This window comes from Chenopodium album, chromosome 3 (genome assembly GCF_948465745.1).
Source record: "Chenopodium album chromosome 3, dcCheAlbu1.1, whole genome shotgun sequence".
Classification (NCBI taxonomy): domain Eukaryota; kingdom Viridiplantae; phylum Streptophyta; class Magnoliopsida; order Caryophyllales; family Amaranthaceae; genus Chenopodium; species Chenopodium album.
Window position 1 is genome coordinate 65393394 of NC_137836.1, and position 19917 is coordinate 65413310.

At 32.5% G+C, this 19917-nt stretch overlaps 1 protein-coding gene across 1 annotated transcript; it reads right to left on the minus strand.

Annotated features, from left to right (window-relative positions):
- Positions 1 to 6119: 6119 nt before the first annotated feature.
- On the minus strand, positions 6120 to 8750 carry LOC145625223 (uncharacterized). The gene is made up of 4 exons (XM_081678295.1): positions 8494 to 8750; positions 8339 to 8439; positions 6947 to 8245; positions 6120 to 6415 (listed from the first exon to the last, which is right to left on the minus strand). Exons 1-4 carry the CDS (start codon positions 8748 to 8750, stop codon positions 6120 to 6122), a joined length of 1953 nt encoding a protein of 650 aa, XP_081534421.1.
- Positions 8751 to 19917: the final 11167 nt, after the last annotated feature.

Consider the following 19917-nt stretch of genomic DNA (forward strand, 5'->3'; position numbering starts at 1 on the left):
CAACATCTATGTTGTAAGTTTGCTGAAGAAATTTGAGTGCTTGTCTAGCAGCGTTTTGTTGTGATGGACCAATTCGAGTAGCTGGTGTCCCAATAAATCGTACAGGACATGGGACATTAGGAATACCATTTATATCTATATAAGCTTTTACTTCATCATTGGTGACAGCATATATACCGAATTCTGCTTGAGGTAATCCCAGATGAAGTAGTATATCATGTAGAATTATTTTGATATTTGTTTCCAGGACTCTCCGTGGTTCATCCATTATATGCTGGTTAAGAACTTAGTATTTTAATGTGAGCTAATGAATTTTTTACGTATGAAGTGAATTTGCAGAAGTTATTGTTTTGAGAGAAAATCTCAGTTTCTTTATCTATTTATAGGCATACTTAAAAAACCTTGTACTGAACTTTTATTACGTATTGAGTTTCAAACATGCGTGTCAAAACAAAAAATGTTTTACAGTACACATGTCAGACACATTATGTTTTATGTATACTGCACAAGTGTCTATAGTGTAAATTGTACAATTTACACGTGTGTGTGTATTCATTTCTAATTTATTATTAAATCCTATGTGCTTAGAATATATTATATTAATTCTATGTATTTGGTATCCCAATAGATTGTACAAGATTGATTATGTTGTAGAGTAAAGCATTAAAATATGATAAATACGTAAAACAAAAGGTTATTTAATGTGAATCTACATGTAAAAATACATATGTATTCAAACAAACATTATTTATTATACATTTTAAAGTTGAAATTGTCTAAGGAAACAAAGTTCGTACTAAAAGCGTGAAATTATACACAAACATACGTTCATAAACACGACTGAAAATTGTTATACATCTAAGCTTCAATTATGCGTTTAGCTTTCCAGCGGAGCTGTTGAAATCCTTCTCCCAACATGTACGTGGTCATCTCCATGGTAAGCTTCCTGTCTTTTAACGCTGCAATGCAGCTGTCTACAAGAGATCTTTGTTCTTGTAATTGTGGTAAAAAATGATTAATGTTTCTCGTAAGTTTGTTTGTAGCTTGAACTTAATATAAACTGTAATTGTTAGGTAATAGTAATAAGTCAAATCATACGTACTTGTAGTGTCAGCGTAGCTATGTGATTAGCGTCATCATTTATCAGCTGTTCAGCAAGAAGACCAAAAAATGTAATCGGTATGTCGCCACTATCATCAGCAAAAGTGATATGCAGTACAGTTCTACAACGCGTATAATTACACATGATTATATAGTTAACAGAATAAAGAAAAGCAGTGGTTGTATGCTATGTTATTATTAGTGATTTATCAATTACCGTGGTTCGGACGTCCCTACATGTGGGGAGCTAAATGCACGACAATTAAATACCGATCCCTTTTCGACGTCACATCGTTTGCTACTGATATTGGAGGCATTGTATACTATATTGTTTTTGTTTGTGATGTCAATAACGCGTCCAACGATCCGGAGTGTTTTCCAGACTTGTACAAAAAAAAATGCATGATATAGTTATACAAAACATTATATTGTTCACTCTAATTTGTGTAGTGAAACATATTATGTAATTTACCTCTTGTTCAGATAATTGTGAAACTGGAATCATTAATTCAGGTTGCTGCGAGCTTTCTGCTGCTGCGGCTACGAATGAATTTTTAAGGATTCGAATTTCATCCTTATTATTTTCCGCCCTATAAAGGAACATTGTTAGGTAGGTAAAAATTAGTACTTAAATAGAACCAGTTTGAGAAGTTCTGTTTACCAATCTCGCAGAAGTTGTGCTTCCGGATTACTTGGGTTAATTTTCACTGTAGAAGCGAAGGTTGTGTTGAATGAACCCTCTATAAACATATGTGCAAAAGATATTTAATGAAGTCGTACTCATTATTTTATAAATATTTGTTAATGTTGTATACTATCGAAAGTTGATGCTTTGACGCGAGAAACTTCTATTACAGGCATTGTGTCTATAATGTCAGCAACAGCAATAGCTTCATGTGTAACCAAACTATTCCACATTGATAATTTAATACGCTTCATGCTGGCAAAAATAGAAGAAATTAAATGTTCAATAAGCATAGATTTGATTAAGTTAAAGAACATACTTATTGGAAAACCAATTTATATTAATATAGTGTATACACATACTTGGAATCTATTATCTCAATCCTACGCACGTCATTAGGCAACCCAGATTTCTTAGAGCGAATGGTTTCTGTATCATGTATGTGAATAGCAATTCCAATGATATCTAGGAAAAAAGTAAAACAAAAAATTAATCATATGTCAATTAATTTAGATGTAGTCACTATCCAACACACAGTAATTACAACATTTTAATATATAGTGTGGGGAATATTTCAAGCGTTAATTTCCTAGCTTCAACCCCACTGTGATCATACACTAAAGTACGGTAGCGTCCAAAGGGAAAGAAGATAGAGCAAAAGAGTCGCCAACAAGTTTTAGGAACTTGTAAACCGTTCACAAGGTGAAGGTTACACCCCTTAACGATCCAAGAGATCGTCAAATCCATAAGGTCTTGAACCAAATAGTGTTCGGAGTTGAAGGTACAAATCCATCCTAAAAGAAATTGAACCTGCCCTAATGATAGGCCTCTACTTTATTTTGATCGCATTCATGAGCACTTTATGACTAACATGCAATCAATAGGATTAACCCTAACCTGTTTATCTATGTTGGTTGAATATTAATGCACAAATAAATCTATTATTGGCGATCACTTGAATTATAATCCAATTAACCCTAAACAAGATTATTAATTATCTTATTAAGCGTGATTACAAGTATAGACTCCTTTTAAACATGCATAAAAGGCGCGATCAAGCAATAACAATAAAATCATCAAGCAACATAATAATAATTAATCATAATCATAATAACAATCATAATAAAATCATTATCATAATAATAATCATGTTAAAGCATAAAAATAGCAAGATCCTAGGCATAATACTAACAAGATTAATAACAAACCCTAGCATGTCACTAAGCAATAAAAATCAAAGCTTTAACCCTAACATGATACTAACAAATATTAGGAAGAGAATAGGAAGCATCATACTTTTAATCATACTTGATATTAAAGTTACCCTCAACATGATACTAGGAATTTATTGTTGTCACCCTAAACATCAAATTAAGGAAAACATCCTAACATGATACTAGGAATCATAATAACAACCTAAGCATGATTTCTATATCATAATATCAATAAAAACCATTAAAGTACTTACTTGGATGCCTCGTATCTCTTTCTAATAATAAAATACACACGTTTGTAACTTCAAGGAAAATAATAAGAAAAACAATTAAATTAAATAATGGAAATAAAGATTTGGGACCAAACCCTCAGAAATTAAACCTTTCACGTCTAGGGCGAAGGCAACTTCGAATATGGCTAGGTGGGTCTAAGTCTTGCAAATGTGGAATTTTGTATGTAGAAGGCTAGTTTAGAAAAAGAGAGAGAGAGAGAGAGAACAAGAAAATCTTGATGAGAGTTGGTAGATTGTAGATGAATGAAAATTGGTTATCAAAAACGGAGTTTTTAGCACGTTATTTATAAAGAAAATCAGCCAAAAAGATAAAATATTAAAACAGAGTTCTGGCGCAGATAAAATCTGATTAGCGCCAACGCTGGCTATTGGCGCCAGACGCCAACATTAGCGCCAGGCGCCAAGCGCTACAGCTAGCGTTTGGCGCTGATCTGGAAATTCACGCGTTTCCTTAAAATCAGATAGAAATTGTCGTACAGGAGGATAAAATCATATCTTCTTTAAAAAACATTTTTTGATTTTAATTAAAACTCTGAAAAGTCAACAAAAGTCAATTTATCAATGCTAATTGAATTAGGAATGAAAAGAACCTTCTAGAAGAATCTAGAAGACTAAAACCATTCTTGATTGCATTAGGAATGATAAATCTATATTAGGCCCTCCCCTAGATCATTGGGCCGCATATAAGGCTCAAACCGGGCCTAGTTCAGTAAATTGGCCATAACTTCCTCAATATTCATCGGAATTGGGCTTATAATATATCGTTGGAAAGCTCTTGTCAAGCCCCATCCAACTATACTACTATTGGACCCATATCATGGACCAACCAAACTGGATTGGCTGTTTTCTTAAAATAAGTTTTTAAAAACAGAGAGAAGAGAAAAGATATTAAAACTTTCCGCAACACTAAACTTTCCACACCTTCACTTCATTCGATAATGATTCAACATGAAAGGTACTCATCACCGGGTTTGGTTTTGGGGAGACACAAATGGGTGTCTACATATAGTAAGTAATATTTACCTATTCGATCGGATCTGCCAACAAGATCCAAAACCTGGTTAAGTGGGACAAAGTATGAGCATGGTTCAAACTGTTGTTGTGTTTCACAGACTCGTGTTGCAGATTTGATTGTCATCTGATACAAATGTTGTTCTCCAGTAAACATTTCAGGTGTACGAGTTATGATAGAGTTGGTAATGTTGTATTCTTTTCCCTCGAGAAGAAGATTACGAAATAATTCAGTATCTCGTTCAAAGATCACAGCCTTCATTTGTGTATTCTGGCAATTTCAATATTAAATAATCATTAAATATGTTAAGATAATTAATATTCTATAAGTTGTATATAATATACCTCTGCGTCTTCAAAAATCAACTGCTATAAATTTGTTGTGCCACTGCTGGATTTTTTGGGTGGGTTCTTCTTTATTAGTTTAGCGGTAACAGTAAACTTTCTGCTGTGGTCTGTCAGTCTGGCGAGGGTAAGTCGTTGAGTAGCCATGATGTTGTTCTGCACTATAATTTGAACCTGTCATCAATGCATTGTCAGTACAGTTATGAGCAATAAAATAGCAAGAGCATCATATAATGTAAAGTAAAAGAAAAAATAAGTGAGTTAACCTTCTGCTAATACCGTATATTTAAAAAGAGTGGTTTACAACATTCCACGCGCCTTAAGATCTCATAACATACAACATTTTTAGTTCTTTTCCATCCATCTAATTCATCTGTAGTGGGCTTTATCAATATCTGAACATGTTTACTTTTCTTAGCACGAGATAATGCAACGTAAAGCTGACCATGAGAGAAAAATGGTTGTGGTAAATATATGCCAACTCTATCAAGTGTTTGACCTTGAGACTTGTTTATGGTCATTGCAAAGCTCAGATTGATTGGAAATTGCTTGCGGGTAAATCTGAATGGGTACTTATCCGTAGTTGAAGGCTGCAACGGGATTCGAGGTATAAAAACTCGTTCGCCACAACGATGTCCAACAATTATTTAAGCATCAATAACATTATGGAAAAATGCTTTGCATACTAATCTTGTTTCGTCGCATAAGCCTAATGTCAGATCTATATTTCGAAGTAAAATTATTGGACTGCCTACCTTCAAAGTTAAATGATGAGGCGGAACACCAGACGGACAAAGGTTGTTGAGAAATTCAGTTGGGTATTGTTCGCTTGAGTCGTCTGTGCATCCTGGCTGTTGTTGAACTAAAAGAGTTTATTGTTGCAGCATGTTCATTTTTGGGGGTTAAAATAGCTCTCTTTGTTGCAAAGAATGATTCAAAAGTCGTATTTGCTATATCAGGGTAGATACTATTTACCAAGAGATGTAGAGATGAATGTTCATTGTCGTATGGAATAACTAACAGCTTGGGTAACTCTATATTTTTCCCATCTTCATAAGGAGGCGTTCCATTTCCGATTTGCAACACAAAGTTACAAAAATGTAGGTCGTTGATTGCTCTCATGTTTTGTGTTAAGTGGATTTTCTGGAGCTCGTTCCATAAAGGAGATATCACAAAACTCGTTGCAACAACTTCACGCATACTTCCTTTCAGTACGACATGTAATACTTGTCGGAAATCACCACCAAATACAACAACCATTCCCCCAAATTTTTGTTGATTCGAACAAACATCTTGTAGCAATCTGTCAAAATATTCAATCGTTTGACGCTTTGCCATTGGCGCTTTATCCCATACAATAAGTCTTGCAAGACGAATGAGTTGTCCTAGAGAACTTTGTTTAGAAATACTGGGGCTTGGAAACTCGTCAACATCAAGAGGGATTTTGAACCGAGAATTTGTAGTTCTACCTCAAGACAATCCCGATGCAGCAATTCCAGAACTCGCAACTGCTAAAGCAATCATACCCTTTGCTATTAAATTAGCAAGTAATGTAGAATATAAGAAAGTCTTTCTAGTGCCACCAGGCCCATCTACAAAGAAAGCAGTTGGTTTATTATTTAACACTTTATTGTAGATAGTGTTGTACGCAAGTTTTTGTTCATCATTAAGCAACTCAACTGCATTTATTTCTTCTGAACGTATAGGCATCTGAAGTTCTTCCTCAATTTCTTTCATTCCTATTTCTGAGTCATCTTCTTTGAGTTCTAGTAAGCCAAAATTGTAAGTATCAAAAGACTTTCCCATCGATTCAACAAGGTAACAAATGCTTTTCACAGTTAGTTTGCGAGCCTTTTTTTTTGTCGGTAGGGAAATTATGATTGTAATCTTCAGAGAGATATTGGTAATATTTTTCCCACAAACTGTTAGAGTCTTCAGGGTTGCAGTGTACTAACAATGTAGCAAATAGCCGTCGCAAGGCAAACGACATCTGACTTTGACAAGCTTCTTGTACGCACTTCTCTATAGAGTCATCTGCTTCAAGTAAACCTCGTTGGAATGCTGCTTCTCGAAATGAAGAATATCTTATGTTGTTGAAGGTCAGCATATAATCAAAAGAGGTTGGATCACAAATGCGTGCAAGCAACAACCGCAAATAAAAGCGTTCACCTTCTGAGGGATGCGCATGTACAATACGGCCAATCGCAGCAGCTTTCGATCGACGTTGTTGCCAGAATTTTTCCCTTTTTTTTTATGCCATGTGTAATGTTGAGGAAATTCCTGGTACAGTAATGTACGCGCAAAAGCGTCAACTTGGTTGATCTCAAAGAATGCAGTTAGCATAGTTCGTTGGCTGGCTGAAGCGGATGCAATATTCTGTAAGTTCTCTTGTGCATGGAATGTCACTGTTTGCATATTCGGCAGATGCACTTGTAGAGAAACAACGGGTGGGTGTATGGCATTAAAAGGGAATCTGAAAATCCTCCAAGCAGCTTCTGGTGGTGATATCCACCTTGCTTTCTGAAATGATGAGATCTCGTCACCTACCATGCTAGTGTCGTCGGGGTTAGATAGTGCGAAAACAACCCGATCATGACCTTTGTGTATGTATTTATACAAATATTTAACAGCTTTTACTGTAGAACACACTTCTACGTTTATATGGCAATCATATTTTGCAAGTAAATAAGGATTATATGGTATTACCCACCTATTGTCAAGTTGTACTTTTCGTACCAAATGTTTTTTTCCATCATCACGGCGCCGATATATAGGGTATGAGTTGTGACTCGTTGATGTTGTCTCCGCAAAGCTTCGAGGGTAATGATTTTTACACTTTCCATTTCGCATGCATACATTTCCTGGATTATCATTTCCACAGGGGTGCATCATATGCTTCAACACAGCTTTATAAAGATGAGGATTATGTTCTTGTTCGGGTATTTCTGCACAAACATGTTCATCAAATTGATCTGAAGTTCTAATCTTAGCGGATGACTCTAAAATAATAAGAAAGTGTGCATGTGGTAATCCTCTTTTTTGAAATTCAATCACGTAAACATACGCTGCAACCTCGCCGAATAGTTTCTTTTCAACAATGCCTTTTTTAAGTTTTGCTAGTTTTGCATGAAAAACTCGAGCAATTAGATCAGGCCTATTTTGCGCCTCTTCAGTTGACAGCAGTTCGTCTGTGATTTCAGGCCATGATGGGTTACAAGTCATGATTAAGAAAATATCAGGTTTGCCGTAGTGCTGAACTAAAGCCATTGCATCAAGATATCTTCGCCGCATATCTCGTGGACCACCAATAAACGATGGAGGGAGAATAAAGCCACGTCCAATATTTGATCCGTATAAGATACCCGTATTCAAACTGTCGAGAATACCTTGGTAAAGTTCAGCTCTGATTGTATCCTGGTTGCGGCGAATAAAATCTAAACGTGAAGTTTCAATTTTGATGTACATATCAACAATGAACTGTTGTAGTAAACGACCACAGCGCAAAAGAAAGTAGGAATCTTTTATGTGAATCTGTAATCGATAGCAGTAATACTCTCTGCAAGAAACCTTTTTCTCAGATACAGAAGAGTGAATTCCTACATTAAAAAAGACAAAAATTTGAATTAACCTTATTTTTTTTTGTTACTTAAAAGTAACCTTATTTACACGTAAACTGGTAAATAGTGCACCTTGTTCTTCAGCTTCAAGCAGCTCGTCAACAGTCTGAACCAGAACCTCATTGGTTGGAAACGTAGGACATTCTTGTCGTTTTTGATACTTTGTTTTGTATCTGTATATCCGTCAATGCCAACCAGTTTGTCCGTAAGGAAATAAAAGCGGATACTGTAATGGATCATAACATCCATAGTAATGTAGTATGTGATGGTTTACACCTGAATGTGCATGAACCACAATATCGCGCTCAAGTGGAGCAGATGAACCTGCATCCTCCAACCAAATTGCTACAACTTGGGAAGTAGTAGGTGCATTATGAGTGCGTTGCTCTTGATTTGGATCAGATCGGATTATAATTTGACTCGTGTCAGTCATGTTAACATCCTTGAGCGAGCGAAAAAATTGGGCATACGGATTTAGCTCCATTAGTCGCACTAATTGGCCAATAACATGTGGATTGAGGTCCTTAAACATTAACACCCGACGTTGAAACTTGACGTCTGTGTCGTAGAAATATAGTTGTAGATATCGTGGTTGCTCATCATTTCGATGTATATCATAAATGTAATGATAAAATGATAAACTTGTCCTTGAACTCTAAAAGTATAAATACCACGATGCCTTTGTGCTAATTCCTTGTCTTTTTTCACACCCAAAGATGTGAACGCAAACATGTTGTTGTATAGAATAATGTATTTGCGGAAACTTTCAGAGTTGCTGTCTAGTGACAAAAAAAAGGTTGTGATACTATCTGGTATATGGATAGGGGCAAGTCGAATCTCTCCTTGGTTGCAACATAGGTTAATTGTTTCACCTCTGAACAATTTTGCCCCACAATGCTCACAAAGCATTGGGACCGGAAGAACGTACGCACATTTCGGAGGTCTTTTCATGTCGTTAATTCTGATTTGACTTGACATATTTAGTATTACTAAATAATAGCAAAAATAGATAAAACAAATGTAGGACATAATAATTTTAAATAAAGAATCAGTGTATACAAAAATTGACTATCACTTTTATTTGCATAATCTATTTAGTGTAAGTAGTTTTAAATTGTAAAGGATGGTATTGCAATAATCTAAAGATGTATTAACATTTATATTAATTGCTTTAAAGTATTTGATTTTGTTTTAATTAATTTCTCTGTTTTATAAATTAAAGTACCAATAATGACAAAAATAATTACTTCTTTTTTTTTTTTTGCTACAGTATCTCACCTAACCATTGTCATCATTTAATGGATATAAACCCATCATGTGGTACACTTCTTCCATCTAGATTAGAAGGAAGTATTATAGTGAAGTAAATACCCAGTAAGTGTTATCAATAAATCAATTATCTAACTTTTATAAAACTTAGATTTAGTTTTTCTTGTTATTTGTAGAGTGAAAACTATAAAATTTTAAAATTGGGAATTGATGTTATTAAATTGTCAATATTTATTTGTATTTAGCCTTGACCTTTGACTCATTTATGTAATACCAAGATTCAGAGCTAAGTTTTGTACTACGTATAAAAGAAACCATGAAGTCAATCCATTAATTATGAGAGAGGAAAAAATATCTTTTACGTTACTCCAATGGCAGTGCTTGCATGTAACATGATTTATTTATCAAATTCTAAAACCATATGATAGAAACAATATTTGGATTTACAAGTTATTTTAATACAAGTACCAACTAACAAGTCCTCTAATAAAAAACAAGTAACGTGATATACGAAGTATATGTCGTTAGAGAGAGAAAAGGGTACAAAATTGTTTCTAAGAAAAGATTTTGTCTTTTTTACAAAACCAAAAAAAGTTAACTCCCACTACTGTATATAATCAAAATTAATTTTAGTCTTCCTCTTCTCTTCTCTCATGTCCTCATTTCTTATTTGTTTGTTTGTAAGGTAGTTGGTAATTACATATATAACTTATTATCGAGAAAAAAAGAAATACATACATGAATACATATAAAAAATATTATAGCTCGAATTCATTCATTCTAGCAAGAGATGAGCGGTAATGGCAGCAGCATCGATGGGGGCGGTGGTAGTGGCGAAGGAGAAAGCAAAAGATTACAAAAGAAAAGTGATATCTTATGTTGTCATTGCTTGTATTATTATTGCTGCTACTGATGGTTCCTTATTTGGTTATGCTACTATGTATAATCAAAATTTATTTTTTGGTGTAGTGTGAAATGGATTTCAATTACTGTTATGGGTTTCTTCATTTTTTTGTGAAAAAAAAAATTCATTCTTTCAATCGGGAATTTAAAAAAAAATTTTAAAAAAATCGAAAATTTTTTAGAGGAGAGAAAGAGGGACATGGCATTGGGATCTATACTTTGTTGCGGCAAGAGTTTCGGTCGGTATGTTTTATTTGTTTTTTTATTTAAAAAAAAACATTAATTTTTAATACTATCTCAATTTTAATTTAGAAAATTTGGCTAAAAATGGTTTCAGATTATTAATACTATTTGCAAAATGATATGAATTGAGCTCTTTTTGTGTTACGCCGTATAATTTAGTGTATCAACAGTTAGGACTTTGAATTGCATGAAATGAATAGGTTGTATACTTGTATGTTTTTCTTCCAAAAAAAAAAATGTTGTATGTTTGTGCTCTTCCAATTAGATCAAGTACTATTAAATGTAGTTAAGTTGATTTATCAATTACTTAACTATTCCAAATTATGGTCTTATTGAGTAAATGTTTTTTTTAACTCAATTTCCAAGTCGTTATTGCTACAGGGACTAATTATTGTAGTAATGGTCTTCACAAGTTAATAATTATTTGTAGATGGATTCATGTATTTTTTTTTTCAACATGTTAAAATACTCTAGGAAAGTTTACAAAATGATAAGGGTTATTATTTTAGTTAGTGACAAAGCTTGTTTAATTAGCCCGTCCTACTTTTTCGTTACTACTCATTTTACTTGTTTTTCCATCTCTAAAGTACAACCCAAAACTATAAATATAGATTATACATTAGTACTAATAAACAATAAACAACTCTTAAAATATATGAACATGTTTATAGGTAACGAATATCTTTTGTATGTAAATTATTACTATAATAAAGTTAAAAACTTACCTACAACAACTAGATCTCCAGAATATTTTGTACAAATAGCCTTTGGTACACAAGAACCTCTCCTACATAAATTAAATAATAAATTGTAGGAATTAAAATATTTTGCCAATGAAAAAATGAATTCTCAGAAGGAAAAAACAAAAAAGAATTTCTATTGTTTAATTAAAAACACGGTACTTTAAATATGAAGTAGTTTTTTTTTTTGGGTGTACAGTTATTACTATATTAGTCAATATACTACACAATTGGCCTTTTTATAACTTACTATCTCTAATCATAAACTCTCCAATCAAATCATTTTTTCGTAACATAAAAAAAGTCCTACACATGCATGAACAAGCATAGTAGTGAGTAACTTCAAAAATCAAATCTCCGTAATTCATATGATATAAATCGGTGGAGCGACCGTAGGTAGAAATATCAGCTCCAGTTGACCACTAAAATTGCTAAATGGAAAACCATGATTGACTTAATAATTACTTTGGGATCACTGTTTAAAAGATTAATTAATTAATATTCATACACTCCCTAATCAAAATTTGATCAATATATGTAGGCTAAGGTAGGGTATGTAGGACCTTTAAGATAAAAACCCTACTACCACATTGTTACTCTTTCATGTGTAAGAACACACGAGGTTTTAGGTAGATCTTTCATGTTAAAGCTAAGTTAATTAGTATAACCACTGTAAATTTAAACTTTAAAACATCTAAAAAAAAAAAATTGATATAATAATTACGAATGCTACAATCGTACAATAATCACCGGAACGGAAAGAAATTAATGTGATATATCAATATTTTTAGGACGAAGATGGAGTGATATGTGATCGTTGCATCGAAGATTTACTTATATAGACAGTCAAAAAAATCCAAAACATGAACAGTAACTCGATCATTATCATCAACAAAGAATGCATGGCAAAAGATTGATACTCTACAACACTTGTACATATCTTAACAATACAGAACCTTATCAATTCAGATTTGACTACTCCTATAACTGCATGTAAATCTTATAACTGAGAATTATCACTCACCGAAAAAAAAAGGGGGGCGATGCCATGTGTGGAACAAAAGTCAGAAGAATGAGACACAACATTGCCACCAAAGAGCAAAGACCATAAATAAAACAAAAAATAAAAAGAAAAAAAAAATCACTGACACATGACAATTGATGGAATAACACACACACTTACTGTTACTAGAAAAAAAAAAATAAACCATAAATAAACCCCCCCCCCCCCCCAAAAAAAAAAAAAAAAAAAAAATTTGCCACGTGATGGGTTAACAGGGAATCCTTGCTAAAATACAAAAGCATAATATAAAAAAAAAAAAAAAATTGCAAAAAGGATAAAGTATAAAAAATAAAATAAAAGAGCCCCAAAAAAGTAAACAAAACAAACTTTGTCAACGCTGCAACGCATGTGAACGGTTGAGCTCTAGAAAACTTTGTAAAAATTTAAAAATTAAAAAAAATAATAATAAATAAAAAGGGATATGGATGGAATTTATGGGAAACACTATACTGTGCAACTGCCCTTTTGAAGCAAACCATGTTTCTCTTTTTAGAAGGTTATAGATACTTTCAAAAATTAACTTTTTATTATTGCATTTTTATTTTCATTATCGCATTAGGCCCAAAATACTCGCAACCTATTTTGATTTAAACTAGTGAGTGACCGTTGCCCTTGGGTTGCTATTGTTGTAGACGTACAATTGGTAATGTTATGAAATATATATTTGTGAATGTCCATTATACCCTTGGATTATTCCAGAACTTTCTAAAATTTAGGTTTATTATTCTCCAAGCAAACCCTATCAATTGTATTGTATCTTTATATATCTATACCTCCATTATATGAAATACAAGAAGAACACACAGATTAATTCTCTCTCCATCTCTCATATTTCTTTCCATTTTATAACACGTTATCAGCACCAAAGCTCTACCCGATTGAATTAGGTGAATCTACTCTAATAACCAGGAAATTAATCTTAGTCGATTAAGCATTAACCTTGGCCGACAAAGCGACTAATCGTTTAATTTAGATCTCAATCAAAGGTATGCATATACTTCAAATTGCTTTATGTAAATAATTCTACGTACAAGCGAATATGAATAATTTCGATTTTATTTCCATCGATTCGATAATATCACTTAAATTAATGTATACTACTTCTATTACAATTTATTCTTTTTCCGCTTTATTTTGTTCAATAATGATTACTAGAGCTATTTCATAATGAATTTGTGATTATCCTATTCACATGTGCACACTTTTTTTTTTTTTATTTGTATAATTGTATTGCATTGTATTGTATTGGTCAATATTCCTTTTTTTGGGTTACTATGACTTTGAATTAGTATAGAATTTTATAGCATGATCAGCAAATTCCATTAAACCTTTTGAGATATTTGTTGATCATCAGTTGGACTTATTTATCAAAATCCTACCGGCTTATCAAGTCGGTAAATCGGTTACGTTATTTTATCGTTTTGTTAATAAATAATAGGATCAAATTAACTTTCGATGCTAATCTTTATGTTCAGTGTTATAGTTTATGATACTGCCAAATTATATTGTGATTAAATAATAATTTATTATTATTTTCTTTATTGGCTATGATACGATAATTTTTAACAATATGGAAATCATTACTATTCGATAAAGCGAAAAAAAAAGGAAAACTAATCGTCATCAAGGTAAATGTTTTGTATTTACTGAAATAAATAGTATGAAATTGATCATGAAATCATCACCTTTTATGTTAAGATTGAACCATATTCTGATTTATTATACATGTACATGCTTTCCATAAGGCAAACTATATATGATATGCGCCACTTTTTGAAGTTGTGGTATATAGTGCTACTGATGGTTGCTTTTATAAAAAATTAATGATTAAATAGTTTGTATAATCTTCTTATATGCATGATGAAGAATACAATTTGGTACCTTGCATGCACCGAAGAGGTTGCAAAATGTTAACAGCCTAACACCATGTATTAATAAATATACATATATATACGGTCGCAACACGACGGTCGTTATTATCTTGGTCGCAAAAAAAAATATTACGAACGTTTGACAGTGCAGATTTTTAACGGTCGTTTTACTATTTTCAACGACCGTTAAAAAAATGGTCGCAAATATTGAAAATGCGACCGCCTTATGAAACGGTCACAAATATTGAATTTAGTGACCGTCATAAGCCGTCGCTAAAAGTATTTAAAAAAAGAAAAAAAAAAAGAAAAAGACCCTCCCACCCACCCTTAACCCAGATCCACCCAAACCAGATCCCACCCAAACAACCACCACTGCCCACCCAAAACAACCATTATCCGCTTCCGCCACTCTCTACCCACCATCACCTTCAACCACCAATACCCACCACCACCCACCCACCTTTAACCCAGAAAAACAGTGAAAAAAAATCACTTACATAATTTTGAACAAAAAGCTAAAAAAAACGAAATAAAACATCATCAAACAATCTATGAAATTCGAACAAATAAAGAACAAATTCGAACAAATAAAATGCACAAAAATTATATAAAAAATCGAACGAAAATTAAATAAAAAAAAATTGCCCAAAAATTAAACCAAAAAACGAACAAAAATTAAATAAAAAAATCGCCCAAAAATTCAACCCAATAATTATACCCAAAAAAATAAACCCACAACAATTAAACCCACAATTTGAACAAAAAATTCGACAAAAAAATCATACCAAAAATCTATGAAATTCGAACAAAATTAACAAAAACTCGAAATAAAACCAAAATCAAAGGAATTTGAACAGAAATGCAATTAAAAATCGATAACAAAATCAAACAAACATGGAAATTCGAACGGAAAACGAAATTCAACCACAAAATTCGTAAATAAACAAATTTTTTAGAAAAATAAACATATCTTTCATAATATATCTTCCTCTTTAGGTTAATATGGTCAAATTCGACCAAGAAAACTCCAGATCTGGAATTTTTAAGGTCGAATTTGACCATAAACACCAAACTTCGTGTGTTGCTTTTAACGAGAGGAGATGCTTATGCCGTTGGCTGCTCTATTTCGGGTCGTTGAAGAGAGGAGATGCGAGAAAAAGAGAAAAAGATGAGGAGAAGAGGATGCGTGAGATGAGTGTTGTTCACTGGCATGGAAGGTGGAAAGAGGAAAGAGAAGAGAGAGAAAGGAGAATGGTGTAAGAAAAGAGAGAGGAGAAGAGGATGCGTGAGGAGAGAGAGGATAGAGGATACGTAAGGAGAAGAAGACGACTGCTTCTAATACTAGGGTTTGGGTGGGGTGATCTCCTTTTATACTTTTTTTTTTTTAATTTAAAAAAGCCCTTTTGCGACCGGTATGGCGTTCGTAATCTTGCGACTGCTTCTCAAACGATCGTAATTAACACATTTTGCGACCGGTATGGCGGTCGTAATTTTGCGACCATTTTTCAAACGGTCGTAACTAACGATTGTTGGACTAGTTTTATACCCCCATATGCAAGGATTAGGGGAGATAGTGTTTATTCCATTGTTTTTATGTAATCCTTGCACATGAATAATTAAATATGTTGATGGTCAATTTGGTACATACACTAGCTTAGCCTAAATATCAATAATTTATTTACTAGAGGTGGCCACATGATAATCAAATATTTAGAATGATACCATCTTGAAGATGGATATGAATAAATGTCATTACCTATATACTAGCTATAAATGTACATATTAAGTTGATGTCCTAGAAGGACAAGATCAGTTGCTATTGAAACTAGCACACCTGAAGTATGGTTATCCAAAGGGTTACAACGATAAGAATTCATAGAAGAGGAAAGGAGCAAAAACTGACAATGACAAATTTGAGAAAGTGACACATTTTGATGTAACTCCTGAAGAGATCATTTATAGTACATTAAAATGTGTTATGGTTATATAAGTACTCCAGAAGAGTATAAAATGTTGTTCAACAAGATTAGCATGTATCTAGATTACAATCAATGCTCTAATGGAGTACGAGTATTATTTAATTGTCTTGCCAATTGTAGAAAGAAATACATTGGTGTACTTATATATCACATCATATTCATGACATGCATAAAGTATCTATAATAAGGTGATCACCAATATTATAAAACTGACCATAATTTAAATACTAAAGGAAAAGTGATTGGATGTAATATTAATAATTAGGCCATCCGGGGTTTAATAAATTCCCGTTACGAAAACCTGAAGTTTCATTTGATATAAAAGAAATAATGTGCTGACGCTCTCTCATGTTAAATATATGAAATAAATTGAATGACATGACATAACATTGAGATTGAACTATATTTGGATTGTGATTTTTAATAATTTGTGATAAAAGAGAAGTTCAAGAGATAATACATTGGTTATGCTGAATAATTGGTGACCAGAAATTCACTAGAACAGTTTATATGTTGACAAATATTAGGTGACCAGAAGCTCACCATGTACAGGTTATATGTGGAAATTTTAAGTAACTAGTATTATACTATCAATGTTTCTAATGATCCCGAAGATTACCACCTAGTGAAATTACAAGAAAGTTTATATTTGCATAACAATTCTCTTGATTAGGGCTATTGTATGTCAGCACATAAGGAATAGAATAAGAAATTAACAACTACACAATTTATTACCCCCTATTAATATTGATCTCTAAAAGAGAACAAAATGTCATTATTCTCCAGAAGAGATAAAATTTTGTTGAATATATATGATTATCCTACGAGATGAAATTTGATGCACATGAAATTATATTCTAAGTTGGTGAAGAATTTCCCCAACATTTGAGATATTTTACCAACTTAGAGGGAAGAATTGAAGTAAGTTGGCATTATTATAATACTATAAATAGTTGATCCCTCTAATTATTCTTTGTAAAGTTACATGCCAACTTTTGTATCAACATATGTTGCACATCTATGATTTGATTTGTATACCGTTATGACCCATTTGGAGGAAAAGAGAGACATATTTTGATTATAGTGATAATGATATTATGTGCATACATTAAGATAGATCTTGCCAATTTTCTTTAAATCATTGCACCTGAAGTGTAGTTTGTATGATCGGTTCCAATATAAATATGCGATGTACGGCAAGATAGTGCAGTTGATATTTTTAAAGTATAATAATAGTATATTAATACCATAGTGTGAGAAATACCCTTGATATGTGGTATATATATCTGAATTATTATAATAGATGGCCTAATAAGTAAGAAATGTTATGATGGTACCAACAATGAGAAATGTATTCAGATATCATTATAAATTAGCACGCGAAATGTACATTAAAGTAATTTTATGATACCGGTACACAATGGAACCGATAAATAATATGCATATGCATGGACTATTGAATAAGGTACCTAAAACATATGTCCATTATGTTCATTATGATGTCGACATAATGATAATCATCAAAAGTTTATCATGGACCAGAAGTCCAATGAAATATATATGGATTTTTAAATCCACACTGTATAGTGTCTTGCATTTATTTGAGTCTTACACCCATGTGCATGCGTGAGTCATAGGTTAATGGATTGCTTATTGCATGTTTAAGAAGTTGTTAGATGCATTACTCATTGCATATTTTGTTCAATATCTTATCATGATTCCTATATCTCATATTTCATGCACTGGCTAGTTTCTATATAATAATTGTGGTATATATGTATGAATGTCATTCCAATGTATAGTAAGGCGTATATACAACATTGATGGGATCTTACAAAGAAATATTTATATTCTAATGGGCTTACACTAATTATGATTCATGTAAGAAGAGTTCCTGAAGAGCTTATATACGACGTGTTTAAATACCCAGCCCTACATATTTTATATCTTGAATATTGCAATTATTATCAAACTCATGAAAAGTCAATATGACTACATCATTGATATCTCAACCTGAAGTTTGAGTATGTGAGATTCAACAAGTCTATGTATTCATTGACGAACTCTCATAAAAAACATGAAATGTCTAATTAAAGAATAAAGTTGAGATACCATTGAGTGTGAACAATATTCTTATGGTCCAGAAGAACCATGACTAAAATATGTAATTAGTTTAATTTCTTAATTCATATGATATTGGAAAATGAAATATATATGATATCAAGTGTTGCCATGAAATCATCATATTGTAGTATATATGACCTCCAAGAGAAGGCATACATCTAATTATTATTATAATTCGAAACAAAACTATCAAATGAAATAGTGGTAAACACTTTTATTATTTCCACAAGTATGAAGAAATGAAGACGGCTCAATAAGTCTATTTGAAGATTTGAAGATTCAAGTTCAATTTGAAAGGATCAATCATCAAGAAATGGTGTTATGCTACATGGAAGAAGTTACCAAACCATATCGCATGGGATTTATTGCACTGCAAGATTCCACGTTAATGCGTTATGCATTCATCAGGGGGGGCAAATACGCGCTGCTCTCTTTTTCCCTTAACCATGGTTTTGTCCCACATTGGGTTTTCCTGGTAAGGTTTTTAATGAGGCAGCATCCCAAGCGTATTACGCAAAATGTTTTACTCTTTTTCCTTCATTAGGTTTTTATCCTAAAGGGTTTTTCCTAATAAGGTTTTAATGAGGCACATTCTTAGATAATGGACATCCAAGGGGGAGTGTTATGAAATATATATTTGTGGATGCCCATTATACCCTTGGATCATTCCAGAACTTTCTAAAATTTAGGTTTATTATTCTTCAAGCAAACCCTATCAATTGTATTGTATCTATATATATCTATACCTCCATTATATGAAATACAAGAACACACAGATTAATTCTCTCTCCATCTCTCATATTTCTTTCCATTTTATAACAGGTAATTTTTTTAATAGGCTTTTTAAAACTACAATTATCATTGTCAAACCAAAATTAAGTTATTCTTTGGATGTAGTTTTTTTTTATTTTTTAATTAAACCTTGTGATTTGTAGTTATATGAATTTTTTTTCCATACAAATAACATAGTTGACATTGGCTTAGATACTTAAATAGTCATATGTGTTATTAGAGTTTGAGGGTTCGAACCTCCTTATCCTTATGATTTCCCTACCTTGTAAAAAGTACAAGATTACTCTTATCCTTATGATTTCCCTACCTTGTAAAAAGTACAAGATTACTTTTATAAATAGTGTTGTGCTAAATATGCCCTTCAAAATGTGTATTTACATATATACTCTTTTTTTTTTTTTTTTTTTTTTTTTTTTTTTATAATTTGACAACAACAAAATTTAAACAAAATTAAACATTAAAGCTATGTAAGTTGACCCTACAACTATTCGCAATGTCATGAGCCTTAGCAACCTGTTCTCTTCCAACTTTCCATATGATGCAAGTTATAAATCGTCGTCCCACATGTAGTAGATCTTGGGTCGTCGACATCAGCCGCATTTCCCGCCGTTTAGGTTATTGAATTAATTGGATAGGGTCAATGAGTCAGTGAACAAAAGTATTCTTC

Bases quoted from the DNA above. Each gene is read 5' to 3' on its own strand.
- LOC145625223 (XM_081678295.1), bottom strand. From the start codon at position 8,750: ATGGAGCTAAATCCGTATGCCCAATTTTTTCGCTCGCTCAAGGATGTT. The intron at 8,440-8,493 runs GTATCCGCTTTT...ACGGATATACAG, and splicing joins GGATGTTATGATCCATTACA to ATACAAAACAAAGTATCAAA. The intron at 6,416-6,946 runs GTACATTACTGT...TTGGCTTACTAG, and splicing joins CCAAGTTGACGCTTTTGCGC to AACTCAAAGAAGATGACTCA.